The 24,900-nt window shown below is 51.3% G+C and overlaps 1 protein-coding gene across 1 annotated transcript in view; it reads right to left on the bottom strand.

The window, feature by feature from the left end:
• CUL4B (cullin 4B) overlaps positions 1 to 24,900 on the bottom strand; it is a 938,104-nt gene that overhangs the window by 413,584 nt on the left and 499,620 nt on the right. The window contains exon 13 of the mRNA XM_086918515.1: positions 9,979 to 10,083. Within this exon, the coding sequence (XP_086774641.1) occupies positions 9,979 to 10,083 (105 nt within the window). The remainder of the gene's footprint in view (positions 1 to 9,978; positions 10,084 to 24,900) is intronic.

Below are 24,900 nucleotides of genomic sequence, written 5' to 3'. Positions count from 1 at the left end.
AGCGACCCACAGGGCCTGAGATCCCTGGCCCGGAGCGTGGCGCGTACGCACACAAGCCCAGGCCGGCGTCTGTAATATTGCGAGCCCGAGGACAACAACAGCAGGTATCCCACCCGGAAGACGCAGGCTGCGCTGGGGGGACACGCCAAGACAATGCACTGACAACGAGCTGAAGTGCTGGCGATGGGAGGCCCGCGCTGGGATTAAGCACAGAAACTCCCGACCTGAGGGCGGCTGAGGAGGCGGAGGCGAACGCGGCTAAGAGGCAGGAGCGGATCGCAATGTAAGGCCCAGAGAGATCCCGGTAAGAGAGGGTCAGGAGACATTACCGGATTACCCTGCCACAGGAAGCGATGAGTACCTTGCCGCCCCCGGGGATTTGGAATATTGTGTGGTGGTGCTGGATTAGGGACACCCACAGGCAGTGGGAAGCACACTTGGGTCGGCAGTGGCTGATACCTGGCATTGCAATACACCTGTACGATGCACTTAGTATGGCACTGGTCTGCACCCTAGGAGCCCCACTTATGCTCAGCAGTAGCCAACGACCACAGCGCCACTAGGCTCGGCCTGGTTCAACGAGGCATGAAGCCGGAGTCGAGAGAAGGAGAACAAGTGGTGTGAGGCCCTTGAGGTGACTTGCGAACAGGGCTTGGAGATTAGGGTGGCGCCCAGAGGCAATACTGCACCTTGGTTCAGGTACTTGCAATAACACAGCTTGGCGGAGGCGGAGCAAGAGGTGGACGAGGTGACGGGCTGAAGAACCTACTGCACCAGTCAGCACTAAAGGGAGACCTGACTGAGCACCACTGACGAAAGGACTGGGAGTAGGGTAAGGGAGTTACCACAGCTGGGTCTGTACCAGATGAGTACACAAGGGTGGCAGAAATGCGGGCCCTGGAAGAACGGGCCCATACTGACATAACTAGGGGCAGCACAGACAGAACGCAACCCAAGCTCACTTTTGAGCAGAAACGCTATATATCTCATGAGGCCACGACAGTGGTAGCCCCTAGGACCCAAACCGCTACAGAAGGCGACCCAGATATCCGGAGTATGCTCCTACCAATGGAAAAAAGTTTGCAGAATGGCATAACCTCCCTGGGCACCAAAATGGACGCCCTTTCATACCCAATGGACAGAATGGTGGAACGCCTGGACAAGCACGCAGAACGGTTACAAATGTCTGTACGGAGGCTCACAGAGGTGGAAGAGGCTCAACCTATGCTGGATACTGATCACAAACAGCTCGGGAGAGTAATAAAAGTCCTACAGGGCAAGACAGAGGATTTAGAAGCCCGCTTGAGACGCTGCAATCTAAGAATTAATGGACTTCCGGAGACGACTCAAAGTGGTAACATGGAGCACTTCGTTGAGAAGCTCTTGGTAAACCTACTAGGGGAAGGAACCTTCTCCAACATGTTTGTGGTGGAAAGAGAGAATCGTTCACTGCGACCTCGCCCGCTGACGGGCGCCCCACCACGCCCAATCATCGCCAAGCTGCTCAACTACAGGGACAGGGACGCTGCCCTGCGAAAGGCTCGGGAAAACTAAACAATGGCATTCGAAGGATCGCTGATTTCACTTTTCCCTGATTTCACGGCTTGTGTGCAGGAGGCATGTAGACAGTTTGTGCCCATGAAAAAGCAGCTGCGCGACCTGGGCCTGGACTATGCCATGCTGTACCCTGCTAAACTGCGAGTGAACAAACAGGGACGACGCTCCCACATCTTTACAGACCCGAAGGTCCTGCAAGAAAGCACTGAAAGGTTGGCCTAAAGAACAGCGACAGAGCCCAGAACGACAACTACTAGACGAAGCGGAGAGAGGATCGCTGGACGAGCAGGACTGAGATAGTCTTTCGACTTTTTGCTGATAAGTATCACAGGAGTGGGGTGAGCACGGGCGGATGGGTTGACAAAGGACTGCTGATGACTGGCCTGGTACGTTAGAGGCAGACTAAGTAAGAGGCACTTTTGAGGGTGCGCGGAGTTTATATATAGTACAAGCGAGCTGGACCCTTGTGAGCGGTTACAAATGTATGTCGGAGAGGTAGAGAGTTGTGGAGAAGAGGGTAACTTAGAAATGTGTGAGACACAGTGGGGCTTGCGAGGACAGCATGAGTGGAATTGAGAACGCCTCACAGAATAGGAGGCGCTGGCCAGGGAAACGAGATAGATCGTTTGGCACAGCTCAAGTCTGATTGACGAGGAGTGCTTAATTGTGGTGGCTGCAAAACTACACGTATGCCAGCGGAGGCAGGGACTAGAGATCATCTGCATTTGCCATATTCCTGCTTATAGAGTGACCTCTGCCCACGAGTGACAAACACCTGAATTGTAGACCAAGTTCGAGGGGAGGCTGGGCGGGACACAGGGGATGCTATGCGACTCAGTTCCGGGTGATCTGCTGTGGGAGGGGGAAGAGGGTAGAAGGGTAGAGGTAATGGCGTTTTTGATGTTTGTATTGTTGGTTAGGTTTCTGTATGACAAGTACAATGTACGAACGCTACATATGTCAGGATGCACTAATAAAGCCAATCTGAAGAATGAGGACACCTAGCGGAGACACTGCTCCGAGGACAATAGATTCCCTCCGCGCAATAACATGGAATATTAGAGGGCTTAACGATTACTGCAAACCATGTAAAGTGTTGAAATATTTAGCAAGAAATAATGTGGACGTAGCCTCACTCCAAGAGACTAATCTCCCACTTAATAGCGCAATGCTGCGTAGTAGGGGACTGCTGGGCAATATCAACACATCACGCTTTACTACACACGCTAGAGGGGTACTGACCTGGTTTAACCCCAGATCAGATTACACGATTGAACTGTTGACGGCGGCTACGGAAGGCCGTTTTGTGATCTCGAAATGCCAGGGTAGGAGATTAGACCTGGACATGGTAAATGTTTACGGTCTCAACTATGACTGCCTGGAGTTCTATGCCACTTTAGCAAATACAATAAGTAGACGTTCGAATGCACAAATCCTCGGGGGGGGGGGGGGTGGAGGAGGGGGAGGGGGGGTTTAGACTTAAATTTGGTTAGAAACCCCAAATTGGATAGGGCTATGAGCACTGGCAACCACCTGCGGTGCCACAGGGAGCCCAACAGGGCTATGTGGTGCGGCAGAGGCACCGTGGGTCGTAGAGGGGGACCAAGCTGGGTCAAGCTGCGCCGCGCCCTGACAACTCCATGTGGACCATAGAGGGGGACCTAACTGGGCCACGCCCTAACGACACCACATCTAAGACGTTGCTGGGGGGCAAAGGCTCAATTGGCGCCGGGGGCGAACCCGTCAGCAAGTCCGTCGGAGATCCCACAAGAAGCGGAGGTCCAGAGGACGCCCCAGGAATGGGAGAGGACCCAAAGGAGGCCTGCAGAGCCGCGGCATATGCCTCCATCTGGGCCCGAGTCGCCCCCACACCAGGAAAGGGCGGATAGAAGGGGGGGGGGGGGGTGGGGGCAACTGTTGGGAGCGCACGTCCGGAATGTTCCGGGAACCACTGCCCCTGACAACAGAATGAGAGATCGAAGACCTCGGGCGGACCTGCCGTTGATGAAGAGGCCGGAGGGGCAAGACTATCCGACCGGGACAGCCGTGCCGAGAGAAGCTTCATACGGCACTCCCGCAGAGACTTCGGCTTCAGGTGTTGGTAGGATTCGCAGTCCGTGGAGTCATGGTGCTCGCCCAGACACCACATACAAATAAGATGCAGGTTTGTCGCAGACATCTGCAGCGAACAGGAATTACAAGTTTTAAAGCCCGAAGGCATCGCACACTATTCTTGGCGCGAAGCGTCGAAAGGGAAGCTTGAAAACAGGCCAGAGGAACCGCTCACTCCAGATCCGCGTTGCAAGCGGAAAAGGAGGAAACTGACAGCGCACAGGGAGGGACTTCTATGACCTCGCTGACGTCACGTATGTGGACGAGGTCAGGGCGGGGTCGTGTGGCGCCATCCCCGGAGCGCAGAGGTGCTGCTGCAAAAGAATTCCAGATCCAGTCTCACGTCTGGGGATATTCTAAGGTAAGGAGTCTGCGGCTAGATGGCTATCAGATATGTAGGACGATACAATACTCACAAATTAAATACCATTCTTAAATTAACTCAGGGGGCTGATGCTTTGTATAGTGTATTTTATCATAGAAGTATGATTAGCTAATACCTGCCATCTATTTGAACAAGTATACTACAAACTGTATTGTAAACTGTACAATACGTAAGCTAGCCCTGACTATACACTATAAATTAAGCATTGTATGCTATGCATTCCCATACATTTTTGGATGCTCTGTGTATAACCTGACCATGTCTCTACATGATCAACTATGCAATATTTGTATTGTATCGCCTCAGGTTAGACCCTGCACCTTATGTGACTATGACCCAAAATTACTCTGTAATCTTTTACCCCCCATTACGTTTATATCTATTTATTATGATTTTCTTTCCTGTACTTTCCTGTATTTTCTCCTTCTAAAATTCAAACTATTTTGAAATAAACAAAACAAGTAACGTCTAATAGTAACCCAACTGCCGTGGACTTTAGCACCTCTGTAAGTCCATAGTAAATGGTACCCTCGGTACCTAAGGCATAGTTACTAAAGAGGATCCTTAAGAGCTGCAGCACGTCTTATGAAACCCTAAGGGACCCACATACAAACTGCATGCAGCCTGCCATTGCAGACTGCGGGTCATGCTGCAAACCATGTGTGAAAACACAACATCAAACACTTAATGGGTCTCATGCCAAAGTCACAGCATACAATATATGTAAGTCACCCTTACATCAGGTCTTGTAGCCCTAAGGCAGGGTGCATTATATTACATGTGAGGCCATATCTGTATGAGCAGATATGCCCTTGGCATATCTGCTCATACAGATATGCCAATAACTCGATAACTAGATAGTATAAGTGAGCAGGGGAGCCATCTTAAGTATATGTACTGGGCCCTGGTCAATACGAGTTCCCCATCTGCATGCTGGCTTCACTGAAACCTATGTTGCTTGGTACCTATCACCTGGTTGTAATAAATACTTACTGATTCCAGTAACAGATTTACTAGAACATGCACCCAGAGGGCACCCTAAAGGTGCTCCCTGAAAACCTACCACCCTCAGTGTGTCTGACTGACTAGTATCGTCCAGCCTGCCACCACAGACACAATTTAGACTCCCCTGGAGGAGTGAGCCTGCGTTCTCCGAGGTCAGAAACAATGCCTACTCTGGCAGGTGTTTGCACCTCCTCCTGAAGGATGGCTACTGAATCTGCATAACAAGGCCAGAGGCTTTAAAGCCTCTGCCACCTTTGGTATGTGACCCTGGCTTCCCCTAGACCTGGGGGATGCCACATCCCCCCGCCCCCCTTGAGGACCATCTGGCACCAGGACAGGTAGTAAATTAGACAAGCAAGAAGGTGTGTTGGACCACAAGGATAGTCATACCTCCAGGGTGGGCTGCCTGATCTACTCCATGAAGGGAGGATTACACCATCTTGATTTTGGTGGAATTAGGAACTCTGGGACAGGGTTATGCCCACTACCCACAGGAAGTGGTCATATTGGGGGTGTAGTGATCCAGAGGTAAAGTGTAGCTCATGGGAACCTACCCTTCACTCCCCTTAACGCCCCAAAATTCCGTTTTTAGGTAGCCCATGGCACCAGGAACTCCAGATTCAACTGGCAAAAGATGAAAAAGACCAAGAAGAGCCAAAGAAGTGAGAACTGTGGACGACCGGCGGACTTTGGCTCCAAACACTGCCTGCTTGCCTGCTCCTGTACCGAAAATTGCAACAACCCGACTTGTCCTGCAGCTGTCCATCCGCCAAAAGCCTTGAAGGTCCACCATGGCTTTGCCTAGTTGTCAGCATCTCCCTTGGAATGGAAGGCCACTTCCCTGCAACCTACAGTCATTGACCTCAACGTCCGGTTTACCGTTCTGGCAATGGCTTGGTCCACTGAATCAGCAGCCACCCAGAAGGTCACTATGTCCAGGGGGATCAGATCATTCGTCCCACCAAATGTGAAGATGCCAGGACCAAGCGGAGTCATCCTGCACCAATACCCAGGGTACCGGTCCCCTTGCAGCAACCAAAGCTTGTTTGAGTCCAATCTGGACTCCAAAGCCGCAAAGACTGAGCAGCTGAAGGAAGCGTTACTTACCTTCGGTAACGATATATCTGGTAGAGACACAGTCTAGCCGCAGATTCCTTAACTTAGAATCTCTCCCCTGTCGTCAGACTGGATCCGGAAAATCTTTTTCCCCAGCAATACCTCTGCACGCGTGAGGCGACCTCTTCCGGCTCCGTCCTGGCATCACCCACGGAAGTGACTTCAAAGGAGCACACATGTGCCCCTCCCGGCGGGCTGACGTCTGTTTTCTACAGGAAACTTTTCCGCACCACAACGCGGAGCCATGCAAAAACTGCGATAGCATAGGAACAGTGTGTGTTAGAGCAAAATTGTTGAAACAACGATAAGTAACATAAAAAAGAGAAACAATAGGAAGTTGAAAAATCACCTAGTACCCGGAGGGACTAAAGGGAGCTCACAGAGCACTTGCGGCAAGCAGGGGCCCAACAAATTGCCAAGCTGTGTCCCACCTCGAGGAGGTAACGCCGCAGCACAAAAGATACGACAAGCCAGACGCAGCTTGTCACCACCGGAGGGATATTAAAAGAACCACCATATTGAAGCAATATGATGCAAAACAAGTGACTAGAAGTGAACGACCACCAGAAATTTCACTATACACACCCTCCAGAGATTGTAGGAATGTAACTCCAAAGAGAACCTAACACAACCGCCTGCCATAGAAAGATGGAGGGACAGGTGTGGACGGTGGGTGGAAATTAAAAACAAAATAACTCCACGCCAGAGGAACACAGGTGGAGCAACACGAGAAGGAAGTGAAAAGTATAGCCCTCAACCACCTAAAAACGTGAACAGAGTGGAGCGCCAAAGGACTCGAAAACAGAACACCCCCTGCGCCAAATAGAAGGTGAAAGAACACGTAACCAACCAAACACTAGGACGGAGGGGAGGCTGAAGGGCACCACGCAGAAGAACACACCCTACCCCAGTGTGAGGTGCGAGAGCACACCTCCGAAAGACCAAGGCCACCAGAAAAGGTGGGGCAAGAACCCAGACAGTGCTTGAGCCACAAGAAAGAACGCAGAGCACAACCTGTGAGCATCAATACAGCGAGTATTCACAGAATACAGGAGAGACTGATCCGGAACGGAACAGAGGGACCTGCCTCCCAGGGACGCATGTCCACCTGCAGACCTGCAAGACAGACACAATAAGACTGCAAGAACCTGCCAGGAAAAAACATAAGTGACAAATACCCAACCTCATAGCAGGGAAGGACACACTAACCCCTCAGCAGTGCTGAACGGTGCGACCAAAGTGGGCACTCCAAGGTATCAAACAGCTCGCTACATTAAAACTTGTTACATTAAGCCCGACCTGCAGCTCAAGTTGAAATTAATGTAACTTGTTGCAGTCTGCAGCTTTAGCAAAGCTGCCACACAGTTGCCTTTACAATTCCGGTCTCTTCCCGGGCACACATGCAGTCTGCTCCACAAGACAGCTTTTCGCTCTCTTGGAGAGACACGCCAATGACTCTCAGGAAGGAGAACAATGAGGGATTGCAGGCCAGGGAGATGTCACCTCCCTCCTGCAGTAAGCCACTTGCATGTTGGCCCCAAAAGGCAGGCTTCAAAGTGGAAGCTGCGTTAGGGGGGCCCCACTGTTACGGCTGACAGACTGGCAGGGGGAGCGACGAGGGGAAATTAGCTGATAAACCGGTTGGTCCAGGGGCTTGTAGCCCCTAGATAGCCACAGTCCAGGGGCGGGCCAGTGAGAGCTGGACAAAGAGAGAGGGGTGTCGCCATCTTGGGAGAGGGCAGTATAGTGCATCCTGGGATAGCCAGATGCAACACTCCACTGGAAGTTGTGACCAGGTGGGAGGGAACCTGGTAGCCCATTGGATACCAACCGCATCCTTCCCTGAGGGCACTTTCCAAGCATAAAGGGGGCTCCCCTGGCAGCCAGACCTCAGATTTTGACAGCCTCGGAAGAAGGACCGAAGAAGGACTGCCCTGCTGCACAATTAGAACAGGAAAGGGAGGCTGCACCAAGGAAGACTGCACCTGGCGGATAGTGAAGAGAGGGACGGTGCCGGTCATGTCCCGCTCAGGTATAAGTATCTCCAGAACAAGAGAACTCCAAGGACCAGCTCTACTGCCTCCTATTCACAGCATAGAGACACATCTGAAGAAGCTTACTGGGGCAAGTCGGTAGCCCACAGTCTCCACGTCGCTACCACTGCCGCCTTACAGCACAGAGGACCAAAACCAGACGCACAGAGTTGCATCCGATTTCTCTGGGCCTGGGAGTGCTATCGGAGAGTCACTGGAACCCTCAGAAGGTGGGGTATTGACCCAGGAAGGATTGGCCTGTTAACATGACACCAGGCAACTGGTAGTCCAGTATCAGCTGTACTTTGGCAAGACTGGAGAAGACCATGTGTGTCATTGGCCCTGCAACCAGGATCCCAAGACCAGCATCTTCGTGGGCAGAGGAATCCCTGCAGGAAGACCACATCACATCCACAGCATTATTAGGGCATCTTCAGTATACTTCAGCCCTAGCAACAGGACCAAACCACAGAAATCCTTTGCAATGCAAATAAAGTGCCTGGAACTGCTGGAGGACTGCTTCTACTGTGAAGGTAACTGTTGTTGAGGATTTTGCAGGTCCCCCTGACAAGCTCCCTGCTAGAGTTGGTTGCCCGAGAACCTCTAACCGATCGCATTGACACTTACTCAAGTTCTCTGAAAACGTTTTTTAAGTGTCAAATTAGTTGATTTTGCCAAGGCTTAGTCATGGTTGAGTGAAAATGCTTCGATTTCTTATTGCTTGTAAAATCATTATCTCAAGAACCCTCCAGCTGATGTTTTTCGCTAGTGTCTAAAATCTTAATAAAAAATGCAGTCTATTTTTATAAATTAGTGTCTGACTTCTAGTGTAGTTGATTTTTTCTTTATTTGTTTAGGAGCTGTTTAAATGCTTAATATTTGTTCTTCTGTGTAATCCTTGCTTATCAGTGTTCTAGCTGCCCAAGGTTGCTAGAACACTGAAAGGTCCTAAAATGGGTTGGTGAGTGTATTACAAGGCGAGGTTGCACAACCACACCATATAATACACCCCATTTCCTCACCAATAAAAAAAAAATGTCAAAAGACAGATAAAGTTTACAAATATCTGAATAAGTAGGTGGGCTCCGGGGCAACGGTAAACTGTTATTTCATTGTGATAGTGTTCTTCAAAGTGGTGAGTTTTCAGCTCCTTGTGAAATTGGAGCAGGGTTGGGGCAGATCTGATGGACACAGATGTTCCAAATTGCTGGGGCATAGCTAGAGAAAGCCTACCTTTTCACACTTTGGATCCAGTCAGAGGGTGTTATTCATGTGAAAAAGTTTCGCACAAAAAACGCATCTGCAAGAATCAGAACTAGTGAGATATAATTTTGCAAAAGAAAGAATAATTTAAGAATAAAAACGGCACCAAATAATACACTTCATCATTTGTGAACTGACTACCTTTTCCTTTTGCCCACATTGCTACACTTGCACGACATATAGGGGTATTGTGAGATACTTTCTTTGGGAAGCATACAGCCCTTGGAATGTCGCCTAGATCCTTGAAAATATTCTTGACAAGAGAATTTATTATGTAACTTGAATGAGTGGTAGTTGTTTGTCATAATGTTATGGTCAACAGTTATTTTTATGATGGTAAAATCCATTATCAAAAGCTGTATGCAAACTACAAAAACACTTCACACGCAGGTTATAAAATCTTCGCAACGGCAATATACTGGTAATATAAGCCAATATTTAAACACTTCACGAAATACTGTCAAAAGTACAGTTGTTTAATTAAAGCTATAATGTTTAAAAACTTACCATAAATGAATCTAAATATGATCATAATTTTATCTAACATTTTTTCAAGTTCTTCATCAGTAGCTTCTTTGTTGCCTGCACGCAGCTTTGAATCCACATGCTTGGCTAAAAAAGAAAATATAAAACCACAATTCAAATAAAATATTACACACAATTCCACAGGCTTCCTAAAATTAATATGATCTCATTTAATTTGTACGAGGTAACGCTAAGAAAAACATTTTGATATTAGCTTCCAACTAAGTACAGAAGAACAACAGTTACTTACCTGTAATCTTTGGTTCCCCAGTATTGGTGTCTTTCATAGATTCACATGCCTGAATCAATCCCAGTCGTCGGAGTGGGAGTCCAGCGGTACATAAAAAAGCATTAATATGCAAATAATAACCAAAAAACCGTAGTAATAAACAACCAGGAAGTAAAGTAGCCCTAAGCTACAAGAGTAAAACCTTCCACACTCATGACTATCATAGGCATTTTGTGTAGTCCAAATTGCAGCCAATCAGGCGAAAGCACCCTCCCAGAAGGTTCTCCACAGAGGCTCAGGCTCTCAGATTTTCTAGCACAGGAGTGAAGCCAACATCATGGCCTAAGGAGCCTCTGAGGGGAGGTGGGCGGGTGCATGTGAATCTATGAAAGACACCAATACTGGAGAACCACAGATTACAGGTAAGTAACTATTGCTCTTTTCCAGTATTGGGGTGTCTTTCATAGATTCACATGTCTGAATCAGAGTAGATAGCAGTACAAACCATAATGCTCTTTAGACGCTCGTATCACAGTATATATGTACATACTCATATCAATGCATCATGAATAAAATCTTAAACGTATATAAATACAATAGTGTTTACATATGCATACTGGGTAGGATATAAAAAACAATCTATGAATAAGCGTCTAAAAAGAGCATAGTGGAGGAGGGAGAACAGAGGATAGATAACATTATAAAAGATTGCGGAGAACTGCTTGTCCCATTGACATATCTGCATCACTTGCAGTGTCTAAACAGTAATGTTTGGTAAAAGTGTGTCTGCTGGACCAGGTTGCCGCTCTGCAGATCTGATGGAGAGGCACACCAGCAAAGAGAGCGTTGGATGAGGAGATCAATCTCATATAATGTGCTCTCGGCGTGGTGCGTAGAGGCCTTCCCACTTGTTGATGACAAAGACTAATCGTCGAGGACATCCAACGAGCTATGGTCTGTTTGGATACAGAGTAACCTTGACGTAGTCTTCCATACGCTACGAAAAGTTGAACTGATTTTATAATTGTAGCAGTTTGTTGCAGATAGAACTTAAGACATCTCCTGATGTCAAGGGAATGCAAAGCTGTTTCTGCCGCTGTTTGAGGAAGCTAGCACCTTTGTGTACACACGGGGTGCTGACCGTAGTCCAAAGGGAAGGACTCTGAACTGAAAATCCCTGCCAGACACTTTCTGTGCCTCCAAGCTCCTCAACAAGCACACAAAGCACTCCACAACAGGAGTGCTCGCAGCCGTCCCTCGCATCAAAGGAGCAACATACAGCGGCAGATCCTTCTCCTTCCTCGCCGACAAGACCTGGAACACCCTCCCCACCCATCTGCGGCAGACACAGGACCTGCTCACCTTCAGGAAGCTCCTCAAGACCTGGCTCTTCGAATAGTAGCAGCACCCGCTTCCCTCAGCGCCTTGAGACCCTTACGGGTAAGTAGTGCGCTTTACAAATTCCCTGATTGATTGCCTGGGGAGGATCGGCACATGAAAATAAGCATCTTGAAGGTAGAGGGTGGCCATGTGATCCCCTACCGAAAAAGCTGGAGAATTTATTGAAGCGTTAACATCCTGAAGGACAATTTTTTCAGGTATTTGTTGAGGGTGTGCAGGTCTAGGATGAGGCGCCATTCCCCTGTCTTCTTGCGTATGAGGAAGAATCTTGAGTAGAGTCCTGTTCCTCTTTGCAATCGATCGCTCCTTTCCGAATCATTACATTTATTTGGGAAAACAGCTCCTTGAGATGAGCAGGAGGTGAACCCTTGGGAGGAGAATTTGGAGGTTTTTTTTTTTAATTCCAAAGTATGGCCTCTAGCCACTATATTTAGGACCCACTTGTCTGTAGTAATCTTGGACCAGTTAGAGTAGAAATGGGATATGTTTCCTCCAACCTTTGACTGGGGGATGGGCAGAGATGGTGGCAGGTGGCATATCTCATTGTTTGTTGGAGGAATCCCGCCCACGATAGGAGGACCTCCTCTTTGATTGCGAGTAGTTGTTACCTCGCTGTCCGTACGTCTGTTTGTATGGTTGATACCTGTGGTTACTTTGAGAGCTTGGTACAATCTTTGCTGATTGTAACCCCTTCTATTGGAGAAGGACCAACGTCCTTTGGCACCACGAAAGGACGACTTACGAAACTGAAGGCTACCTAGTGATCTTGCCGTTTCGGTGTCCTTTTTTATTGCCTTGAGGGCCTCGTCGACATGCTGGCCAAAGAGAAACTCCCCATCATACGCCATGTCGATGATTTTAGCTTGGACATCTTGGCGAAAGGATGTGGACTTCAGCCAACCCTGCCCCTGTAGCAATGCTGCGCCCGCTAACTGCCTGAAACCTGTAGATGCCACATCTACTGCTGCGCCGATCATTTCCGCAGAAGTTCACTCAGCTTCGTGCAAGGTTTTCCTAGCTTCGGGTCTTCCAGGCTCTGGCAGCATTTCAATTTATGGTGAGATGTCCAACCACATTTGCCGGTCGTATCTCCCTAATATTGCTAGGGAGTTTGCAGCACGAACCGTGGTTGCCGCCACAGTGGAGACCTTCTTGCCAATGGAATCCAGACGTCTGCCATCCCAGTCTGATGGAGCTGTTATCGGTGAAGAGGGGTTCCTGGCCCGTCTCTGAGCCGCTTGGGTGACGACTGAATCAGTCTTAGAGTGTCCTGTAAGGCATGCAGGTGAGGTATTTGGTGCCTTATACTTTTTGTCCAAGCGAGGCAAGACTGCAGGGTGAGAATTGGGCGTTGCCATGATCTTCAGCCCCTCTTTCCCGATGAAGTCTATGATGGGAATGGCTCTCACTTGCTTCTGCGGCTGTTCTTTAAAATCATAAAGGAAACAGTCGTCCTTTTTCGTCTCCATGGGAATTAGAAACCTCTTTGTATCTCTTTCCATTATGAGGTGGAAACCCCCAATATCTACAGGCGGAGAATCCGCAGCAGGTGGAGCAGATGATGATGGAGTTTGTATTTGATATTCGTCCCACTCCGATAGTACAGACTTGTCATCAACTTCTCCTTCTTCCCTGCCCTCATCAGTGTTGATAGAATCCTGGGAATGGTGAGATTGTGCCGGAGAAGGTGGACCTGCAGATCATACTGCGGATACTGGTGCTGAAAAAGGCTGTCTTGGGGATCTGAACGTCGATACAGAGACTTGAGGCATGGGAGTCGAAGGAAGCGACTTAGCCGATTCAGATGGAGGAAACCGGCGATAGTAGTCGTTCAACATATACTGTAAGTTGTTGAGGAGAGCTAACGGCATCTATGCTGTAGGCACGTAGTAGGCGCCTGATGTTCAAGGAACTGCTCCTCTTCCTGATCCTCATCCTGATAATTGATGAGCAGCTCAGATGGACTCCTAGCAGTGCGGAACATGTCATCCACATCTGATTGCTCCTCGTCATCTTCAGAGTCCAGTAACTGGTCAGGTAACTTCAGTGGGGAGAGAGCCACTAATGAAGAGCCCCGTCTTTGCAACAAAGAAGCTTCCGTAGACGGCGGGGCAAAGGAGATCGTAGACGGTGTGGCAGACCAAACTTGTAATTCCTTACAAGACGGTGCTGTCGATCGAGATGGTGTGAGGATAGTGACCGCTGACGAGACAGTCAACTTAGTCGACGGGGCAATGGTCGTCGCTGATGTTTTCGATGACGAGGCAATTTTCGTCGACGATGCTTTCGACGACAAGGCAATCTTCGTCGACGTTGAGGTAGTCTTTGTCGACGGGAAGTTGATCTTAGTTGACGAGGAATCTGTCGACAGGGTGGCCTTCGTCGACGAGGTGCATTGGAGTGTTTCAAGCACAAGAAAAGTGTCTTTGAATTAAATTGATGCTTTGAGAATGAATTGAATTCGGAAATGAAAAGAATAAAGAATTTATGATTGAAAGCAAAAGAATTGAATCAACTAAATCCTTTAAATTACATTGGATATAAGTGGAGTGCCCACAGGGGGATGCAACCAAGTTTGCTTGAATCACTGATTACTGATTGTTATTGAAGACGTTCATCTAGGACAGAAACGTCACCCCAAGGAGCACCCAACGAAACACAAAAAAACACATTAGAAAAGTTTGAATTACATATTCACCTAACCAACGGGTTGTGCACTAGCTTTTGAATTTGAACAATAAGGACACAGCATTTCACATATCATCAGTAATTCACAGTGTGGTAAGACATCAAGAATCCCTCTACCTCAGTACTATAAGACTGTCCACTGGAATGTCACACTATTTAATATCATCATGACTCACTGGCGGCACACATCTCCCCCAGGAAGGTGTTTCAAAGCCCCCATATTTGCGACCACTTCTTCGGGCATGCCCTTCAGACATAAATAGATATCTCTGTCACCATACACCAATCCATGTCCCTGGCCCAGTCAGCTGTAAACGGTGGGTTTGGAACCCTCCACAATTGTGCAATATCCCGCTTGGCTACCATCAAACCCAAAGTGTTCCAGATTCTCTCTTTGGCCGTAAGGTCAGTGGGGTCCCATATGTTCAACAAAATCAGTTTGATGTTGCACTGCATCCGCTGCCCCATTACTTTCTCTATCATGAGAAACACCCCCTCCCAGAACTTCTGAATTTTCACACATTCCTAGTGTGTATGGATTATTATTATTATTATTATTATTATGTTTCTTATATAGCGCCTGAATCGACCCCCGAAGGGGTATCTCCGCGCTTGCCTTGGGAACCCGTCCTGGCTTTTCCCTGTGAGATAGCCCCTACAGGGCATCCCCAAGGTGAAAGTCAGGCATCCCGCCGCGGGGGGGGGGGGCCGTTGAACAAGTTACTTACCTTCGGTAACGATATATCTGTAAGAAACATTAGTTAGTGTTAGATTCCTTACCTTAGAATATCCCCAGGCGTCAGTCTGGATCCGGAAACTTTTGCGTAGCAGTACCCCTGCGCGTCGGTAGGCGTCGTCTGCAGGCGTCCCCTGCGGCTCCGCGTCCGTCGTCGGCGTCGTGCGCCGTGATGACGTCGCTGGAGTATATAGACGCCGCCTCTGCGCGCTGACGTCAGTTCTTTGTACACAGCTTTTCCACGCCAGGAGACGCAGAGCCATGAGAGAACCAACACTGGTGCCATGTAAAACTAGGGCCCTGAAAGGGATGTCCTTAACCCTAGGTATCAGTTCGCAGAACGGGGAGGATGGGTGGGTTCGGTAAGGAATCTAACACTAACTAATGTTTCTTACAGATATATCGTTACCGAAGGTAAGTAACTTGTTCATCTGAAAGAAACACGTTAGTGTTAGATTCCTTACCTTAGAATACATACCCCAGCAATACCAACCCCGGTGGTGGGTCTGCGAACCAATACAATACTACACCAGAAAGTCCTGGAGGACAGAACGGCCAAAGAAGCCATCCCTCCGGAATTGACTGTCCAGGCAGTAGTGCCTCGCAAAGGTGTGCAGCGAGGCCCACGTAGCCGCTTGGCAAATGTCCTGCAAGGGGACTCCCCGCCCAGGGCAGTGGTAGCCGCCGTGGCCAGAGTGGAATGGGCCCTCAGCCCAACAGGAGGCTCCTTCCGAGCCAAAGAGTAGCACGCTTTGATGCAGAGAACGACCCATCGAGAGATGGTTCGTTTACAGACCGCCCGTCCCTTCTTCGCACCCACGTAGCCAACAAACAGTTGGTCATCCACCCGGAACTGGCGTGTGCGATCCATGTAAAATGAAAGCGCACGTTTTGGGTCCAGACGATGGAGCCGCTCTTCATCCTTTGAAGGATGCGGAGGCGGGAAGAAGGAAGGGAGGGTGATGGACTGCCCGATGTGAAAGGCCGAAACAACCTTGGGCAGGAAAGAAGGTCTAGTCCTCAGAACCACCTTGTCAGGATGAATGGACAGGAAAGGAGGTTGGACAGAAAGAGCCTGGAGCTCACTCACTCTCCTGGCAGAGGTGATGGCAACCAGGAAAGCCGTCTTTAAAGTCAGGAGACGGAGAGGACAAGAATGAAGGGGCTCAAAGGGAGCACACATCAGAAAGGTTAGAACCAGGTTCAAATCCCACTGGGGCAACACAAACGGAGCAGGTGGAAACATGTGAGTGATGCCCTTCAAGAATCGAGTTACAATCAGGGATTTGAACAAAGAAGGCTGATCAGGAAGCCTCAAAAAGGCTGAAAGGGCAGAAAGGTAGCCCTTGATAGTGCCCAGAGCAGAGCCCTGCTGGGCAAGAGAAAGAAGAAACAGAAGAACCTCCGAAAGAGGGGCAGAAAGAGGATCCACAGCCTTTGCTGTGCACCATGCCACAAATCTGTTCCACCGACAGGCGTATACCGACTTAGTGGAGGGACGCCTGGCTGCCAGAATAACATCACAGACTTCAGGAGGTAAGTCAAATGGCCTCAACTGCCGCCGCTCAATCTCCAAGCATGGAGGTGGAGACTGGACAGGTTCGGGTGGAGGACCGTCCCCTGCTGCTGCGACAGAAGGTCCTCCTGAAGGGGCAGGCGGATCGGGGGACCGACTGACATGCTGAGTAGCTCGGGATACCAGTATCTTCGAGCCCAGTCCGGAGCCACAAGGATAACTTGGGCCCGGTCGCGCCTGATCTTCTTCAGCACTCTGGGCAGAAGTGGTATAGGCGGAAAGGCGTATAACAGACCGCAACTCCACTCGCGCCGAAAGGCGTCGCCGTGCGAGTGCCGTCTTGGAAACTCCAACGCGCAGAACTGATGACATTGCGCGTTCTCTTCGGTGGCGAATAGATCTAACCAAGGCTCTCCCCATTGCAGAAAGATGCCTCGCGCCACGTCCGAGTTCAGACGCCATTCGTGATCCATCGAGCACCGACGGCTGAGTTCGTCCGCCCTGGCGTTCAGGGAACCTGCCAGGTGTTGAACCGTCAGAGTCACGCCCTGACGTTCCAGCCATTGCCAGAGGCGCAGAGCCTCCTGGCAAAGGGTCCACGACCCCACTCCGCCCTGTTTGTTGCAGTACCACATGGCGGTGGTGTTGTCGGTGAACACCTGCACTACACTCCCGTTGACAAAGGGGAGGAATGCCTTCAGTGCCAGACGAATCGCCCGCAGCTCCAACAGGTTGATATGGAGCCGGGACTCCGCCGGAGACCAGATGCCTCTGATCTCTGCCTCTCCCAAGTGGCCACCCCAGCCCTAGAGGGACGCGTCTGTCACGACAACGTGCTCCGGTTGGGGAAGGGAGAGGGATCTGCCTCTGACCCAATCGCGGTCCGTAAGCCACCACTGCAGTTGTCTCGCAGTGCCCTCCGAGATCAAGACGTGGTCGGACAAGTTGCCCTGATGCTGGGCCCACTGAAACTTCAGGTCCCACTGCAGAGCCCGCATCCGCCACCGGGCGTGATGCACCAGAAGGATGCAGGAAGCCATCAGTCCCAGCAGCCGCAGCGTCAACCTGACCGAAACCCGGGATAGCGGCTGAAAGATGGGAATTAAAGCCTGAATATACCGAACCCGCCGTTCCGGAGGATAAACCCGAAACTGCGCCGAGTCCAGAACCGCTCCGATGAAAAGGAGCTTCTGAGAGGGACACAGGTGTGATTTTGGCACATTGATGGAGAACCCCAGGTCGTGCAAGAGGTCTGCCGTCATCTGAAGGTGGTGGACGACTGTCTGGGGCGAGCCCGCCTTCAACAACCAGTCGTCTAGGTAGGGGAAGACTGAAACCCCCAACCTGCGCAGATGGGCTGCGACCACCGCCATCACCTTTGTGAACACCCGTGGGGCGCTGGTAAGGCCGAAGGGAAGCACAATAAACTGAAAGTGCTCCAGGCCTACCGTGAACCGCAGGTAACGCCGGTGGGCCGGCAGGACAGGGATGTGAAAATAGGCGTCCTGCAAGTCCAACGCTACCATCCAGTCTTGTGGGTCTAGAGCAGCCAAGACCTGAGCTAACGTCAACATCTTGAACTTCTCCTTCCGGAGGAAGCCGTTGACGTTCCTTAGATCCAAGATAGGACGTAGGCCCCCCTTGTCCTTCTTGGGTACCAGAAAGCAGTGGGAATAACAACCACGCCCTACTTCTGGCCCAGGAACGCACTCGATGGCCCCCTTGGCCAAGAGGGCCGTAACTTCCTCCTGCAGAAGTGTCAAGTGGTCCCCCGAAACACGGTGGTTCTGCGGTGGCATGGCTGGAGGAGAGGTCTCGAAGGGGAGGGAGTAGCCCCTTCGGACGATTTGCAGCACCCACCTGTCCGAAGTGATCGTGCGCCAGTGAGCGTGGTGATGGCGAAACCTGCCACCCACTGGCGTCACATGGGGCCGAAAGCACGGACTAGGAGGATTTTGGGGTAGATGCTGCGGGGGTAGGTGTGGTCTGACCCCGCCGTTGTCCCCGACCGCCACCACGGCGGTTTCCACGGCCGCCACCGCGTTGAAAGGATTGTTGCGGCGCGTGGCTGGCGGCACGTGTGGGGCGCCCCTTCCTTGGCCACGAAAGGGACGAAACGAACCCGGTTGCTGACGCTGGGTCGAGAGACCCAAGGACTTGGCCGTGACCCTGGAGTCCTTGAAGCGTTCCAGCGCGTGGTCCGCCTTGTCACCGAACAGGTGACAGCCATCGAACGGCATGCCCATCAATGTATTCTGGACATCTGCCGAAAAATTGGCGGATCTCAGCCAGGCGTGGCGACGAATCGCCACCGTCGTTGACATAGCTCTGCCCAGCGAGTCGGTCGTATCAAGACCACACCGTATCGAATATTTCGCTGCATCTCGGCCCTCAGCCACAGCCTGACCGAGTTTTGCCCGCACCTACATGGGGCATTCTGGCAGCAGTTCCGCGACCGTATCCCACACAGAGTGGGTGTAGCGGCCCAAGAGGCAAGCGGTGTTGCAAGACCGCAGGCCCAAACTAATGGACGAGAAGACCTTCTTGCCAAACTGGTCATACCTCTTGGATTCCCGGTCGGGCGGGGCCGACGGGAATGCGGACTGGGAGGTCGAGGCCTGGATCACCAGACTCTCAGGAGTGGGGTGGGTAGACAGAAACTTGGGGTCGTCCGGACAAGGACGGTGGCGCCTGGCCACGTTCCGATCAACAGGCGCACCTGAAGCGGGCCTGAACCACGTGCCCAACAGAACGTCTGACAAGGCTTCATTAAACGGCAGCAGTGGCTCCTGTGGGCATGACTGCGGTTTGAAGACCTCGGTGAGGATGTTAGGCCTCACGGCCGCGACGGGGAGCTCAAGGTGTAAGGCCTTGGCAGCCCTCATCAGCACCACAGAATATGCAGCTCCCTCCACCAATGCCACGGAAGGAGGAGAGATCAAACCAGGGTTAGGAGAGTCGTCCAGACCACTGGCATCCCCCAAGTCACCTGTCCAGTCCGGGTCATACTGGCACTCGCGTGACAGAGGGTCCTCGGACCCCTCCCAACCTTCACCGAACTCTTCATCTCCGTATTCGGAGTCAACGATGTAGACCGGCTCCTCGGGGTTTATGGGCCGAATCGGCGCCGGGCCCGGCGTCCAGCGACGCCGGTCCGGCTCCGCGTCCGGCATCGGGGAAGGCAAGGGGACGGCGCCGCCCGGAGCCGGCGTCGGAGCCCCGCTGCCGGCCGGAGCCGGCACCAGAGAACCGGCGCCGCGCGGGGACGGCGTCGGGGGTAACCCCGATGGTAACGGCGCCGGAGAGGCCGGAAGACCAGCCGGCGTCGATCCCGAAGGCCCTTGCGGCGCCGGGGTCGGAGCCGTAGGCGGCGCCGGAGCCGTCGGCGGCGCCGAGGCAGGGACACCCGAACCGCCAGGGCCCCCAGACGGTAGCACTGGGCCCGAAGGCACCGTAGGCCCCGCCGGAGAACCGAGCGCCCTCATGGCCATGAGGAACGCCTCGATCTCCTCAGTCGTCACGCCGTGCCCAGGGACCGGAGGGTATGAGGCAGGCCGCGCCGGCGACTCTCGCGGAGCCGCGGGGTTGGGGTCACCCGAGCCCCCGGCCGCATCGCGCGAGCGTCGGCGGGGGGGGGGGGGAGTCGGGGGTACAATGACGACGCCCCGACTTCTTGTGCTTCTTACCTGATGAGCCCGACGAGTGGTGTCGACTTCCGGAACGCTCGGCGCGGCTCCGCGACCGCTCCCTCGAACGCTCTCTCGACCTCCGGCCGGACCGGGACCGCTCCCGGTCCCGACGTGGGGCCGACACCCGGAGCTCCAGTAGCTTGCGGGACCGCTCCCGCCTAGCCTTGTTGGTGAGGGCCCGGCAGTCGACGCAGGAGTCCACGTCGTGGTCGGGGCCCAGACACCGGAGACAGAGGCGGTGATGATCCGTGACCGACATCGTGCGCTCACAGTCATCACAGTGCTTGAACCCAGGCATCCTAACAGGCACAATAGTGAAATAACAATAGAAAAACTTGGTCAAAGACCGGAGTACTGCTCTTCAGATCTGCGTCCACTGGCGCGGAAAAAAGAAGAACTGACGTCAGCGCGCGGAGGCGGCGTCTATATACTCCAGCGACGTCATCACGGCGCACGACGCCGACGACGGACGCGGAGCCGCAGGGGACGCCTGCAGACGACGCCTACCGACGCGCAGGGGTACTGCTACGCAAAAGTTTCCGGATCTAGACTGACGCCTGGGGATATTCTAAGGTAAGGAATCTAACACTAACGTGTTTCTTTCAGATGTGGAGATTAAGCAAGCTTAATGCCCAGAGTTTCAGAGTGTGAACCCATGATAAGGTCAGGCACCGAAGCGAGAATTATAGAGTCCATGGACATTTGAGCTCAAGACCCTGCCGCGTCGGGAATTGAACCCTGGTCCCGGTCTGACCTCTGCTTCATGGTCTGCCTGCTCTAACCAGTGAGCCACACTTCTCCACTGAAGGATGAAGGTGACCTCTTGCCACTGTCTTGGGCGTAGCCCATATGGACCAACAAGGGTCCGGACAAATAAGTCCTATGGAGGATTTTGAGCTGGACCAGTCTGAGTCTAGAGGGGATGGCAACCTCAAGAGGAGAAGCCACTGCAGCCCTCCACTCCTCATCCTCCAGGCCAGCGATGTCATGGTCCCATTTACCTCTAAGGCGGGTTAGGGGGTCGGTCATATTGTTAATAAGCTTCTTATATATGAGAGATATGGCTTTTTCTGGCAAATCACCATCTAGGATCCTGTCATCTAGAGGGGAGAAATCAGGGAGGACCATACCTTTGGGGAGAGCTGCAAGCAGTGCGTGCCTAAGTATGGGAACTGTTCCGTTGTGGCCATTTCAAACTCTTGACTTAATTGGGAGAAGGGTATGACATTGCCGGATTTCCAAAGGTCCCCTATCCTGGAAATACCGATGGTATCCCATTTGTCGAAACACAAGGAGCGCAACAGCTGGTCACAATGCCAAAGCGGCGTAGCTCGAGTGAGCTTGCCTTCCCAACCCAGGCTTTTAGTAGCGTCCTTCCATACTTGCACTGCATGTTTGGTCAGGCCAGACAAGACTATGTTCCAGGATTTCGTATACAGCGCACCCTCAAACCCACCCCCAGGGAGGAGCCAACAATTGATCCGAAATGCCGGGTCATTATGCCGTCTATAAGTGCATTGATTTTTGGCAGCAAGCTGTGAGGCCCAGTAATATCTTTTCATGTCTAGGAGCCCAATACACCCATGAAACCACCCCAGCGTGAGTTTATTTGTGGCAATGCAGGGGTGGCTACCCTTCTATAGCAGATCTCGTACTGTGCCCTCCAGTTTCCTAAAGTATGACGCCGCAACCGGTAAGGGAGTATTTCGTAACACATACAAGAGACGGGAGAGGGACATCATCTTGAATAGGGCCGCTCGTCCCAGGAGGGTCAAAGTGAGCGACTTCCAGTGCAGGACGTCTGATTTAAGAAAAGCTAGTGGTGGCCGAAGGCTAGTGTCATAAAATCTCGACAAGTCTTTAGATATCCAGATACTTAAAGCCGTCGGCGGCCTCCGTCAACTGGCAACCCCGTGGAAGGTGAGGACGCCGTCCACTAAGAACGTTGAGCATCGATTTAGACCAGTTAATCACGCAGCCCGTGAACCTGCCAAAAATTTGAAATATATCCATCACTACATTGAGAGATGTTGCCGGGGAGGCGAGATAAGGCAGGATGTTGTCAGCATACAATGATATGAGATCCTACCACCCATACGTCCATTTAAGTCCCCTACTAGCAGGGTACTGGCGGATCCATGCTGCCAGAGGTTCCGAGGCTAAGGCAAAGAGGAGCGGTGACAGGGGGGCAACCTTGCCTGGTGCCCCTGCCAAGAGCAAAGAGACGGGATTTCCGGTTATTAACAACTACTTGTGTCAACGGTTGACAATATAAGAGGCGCACCCATCCAATAAATTCCAGGCCAAATCCCAGCTTGCGAAGAACAGCAAACATGTAGGGCCATTCAATGGTGTTGAAGGCCGAAGCTGTGTCCAGAGATACCACCACTGCATCTTCCCTAATCGTATCTGCCCTGCAGAGTACCGCGTGGAGTCGGTGGAGATTAAAGGACGAATTTCTCGTCGGCATGAACCCGGACTGATCCGGGTGTATCAGATAGGGAACGACTTGTAACAAACTGAATTTCGCAAGAATCTTGACCTCGCAGTTAAGTAGTGAGATGGACCTGTATGAAGAACACAACACGGCGGGTTTGCCCGCTTTGTGCATGACAATGATGTTGGCCAACCTGTGATCCACTGGAAGAATTCCCATCTCTTTACTTTCCCGATACATGGCTGTGACAAAAGGGGCGGTCATGCCCGCCATTAGTTTAACCCGTTTACTGCGGCCCCGATTTTCCCGCAGTGTTGCACTTCCGCAAAACGGGCAGGGCCGTGTCGGCTATTGGCCGACGGCAGCACTGGGGAGGTAGTGCTGCCGTCGGCAAATGGCCGACGGCAGCAAGGAAGGGGTTAAATAATTCTATAGGAATCCCATTAGGGCCCGACGCTTTACTCCTGTGCCGATCACAGATGGCCTTCTCTACCTCGGTTACTGTGATATCTCTGTCTAGGTCGGAACTCTCCTCCTCGGTGAGGACTGGCATTAGAATATCGCTTAGGAGGGAAGAACCTTCCTCCTCTGTGTAGGTCGTACTGGAGGTACACAGGGACTGGTAGTATTTACTAAATGTGTCCGCAATGTCTTGCGGAGCGTTTATACGGGAATGTGGGTCAATTACAAATATTTCTTGAATTGAATTAAATTCAAACTTATGAAGAAACCGGTGTGTTTCTTGTTATATTGAGCGCGCATTTCGGTGGGTAGAAAGCTCTACCCACAACAGCTTTACCATTTGAAAGGCATGGCCAGACGACGTGCGTCAAAAGCAGCGCCAACTAAAACAGAGCTAACATTTTGGATTAGATTTGAACATTAAAAAGAGTGCACAGGAATAAAACGTATTTTCAATGGCAATTTCGACCACAACATGCCGCGCCCCATCTCTGCGATCTAGCCAGGACGACAGTTTGCTCGCTTTATCGCCCACATCATAGATCCTGGTAAGGGTAGCCCTATGTTGTGTCCTGGCCGCGTCTGTGGTTAGGTCCAAAAGCTCCTTGGTTTTAATACGGAGCTGTTGGCGCACTTCCTCAGAATCCTGCGATCTGACTGCGTGTTCCAGTGCTGGGGTCTCATCCTCTAAACGTGTCATGGCAGCAGCCCTCTCCTCTTGTAGGCCTTCCAGAGTGAGACGGAGGAGCTAAGTGATCCCAGGTTTTCTTGGAAATACAGGTCCGATTTAGTCAGAACCTTCTCCCTGATGGAGAGAATTGTGAGATACCACAAGTTGATTGGTGCAACACGGTCGATCGTGGGCTCCCCAACCTCCAGCCTACACAGGACAGGAGAGTGACCCGAAATTCCCCTGGCCAAATGTCATAGGTCTTTAACAGTGTGGAGATGTCTCAACAATTACCGTCCCATCACCAATATCCCCACTCTCGCCAAACTGCTGGAAAAATGCGCACAACTATAATTGACTAAACACATCGAGCAATTCGATCTCCTCAACCCTCACCAGTCAGGCTTCCGAGCAGGACACAGCACAGAAACTGCTATGACTCACATAATTGACGACGCACTTCAAATGCTAGACCAAAACGACACCTGCCTCCTCATCCTTCTTGATCTCTCCTCAGCATTCGACATCGTTAAACATGAGAATCTACTAGAACTACTAAACACAAGAATGGGCTTATCTGGAACTGTCCTCAAGTGGTTCACTTCCTTTCTTCACAACAGGTCGCAGAAATTCAAGAGCAACAACCTGATGTCCTTGCCAATACCTGTAACGCTAGGCGTCCCCCAAGGATCCTCTCTATCCCCAACTTTGTTCAACCTAGTCATGGAACCTCTCACCACCTTGCTACAAGCATCCAATGTACACTTTCACATGTACGCCGATGACACCCAACTTTACCTCAAATTACAATCACCCAAAGACATCCTGCTCCTGAACTCAACGATCAGATGCACCCAATCCTGGCTTGCCGATCATCACCTCAAACTCAATGCCCTGAAAACAGAGTTCCTTCTGATCTCACCTCCAGCGAAGATATCCACCACTCAACATTGGCTTAAACTCCTAACCGCACTCAATGTCCAACCCACCATCGTGGACTCAGCAAAATCTTTAGGCATAACACTCGACACCAATCTCAACATGCAGCAACATATCAGCAAGGCAACAAAGGGAGC

This window comes from Lissotriton vulgaris, chromosome 4_1 (genome assembly GCF_964263255.1).
Source record: "Lissotriton vulgaris chromosome 4_1, aLisVul1.2, whole genome shotgun sequence".
NCBI classification, from domain to species: domain Eukaryota; kingdom Metazoa; phylum Chordata; class Amphibia; order Caudata; family Salamandridae; genus Lissotriton; species Lissotriton vulgaris.
The sequence above is the reverse complement of the archived record's forward strand: the minus strand, read 5'-3'. Positions and strand labels throughout refer to the sequence as shown.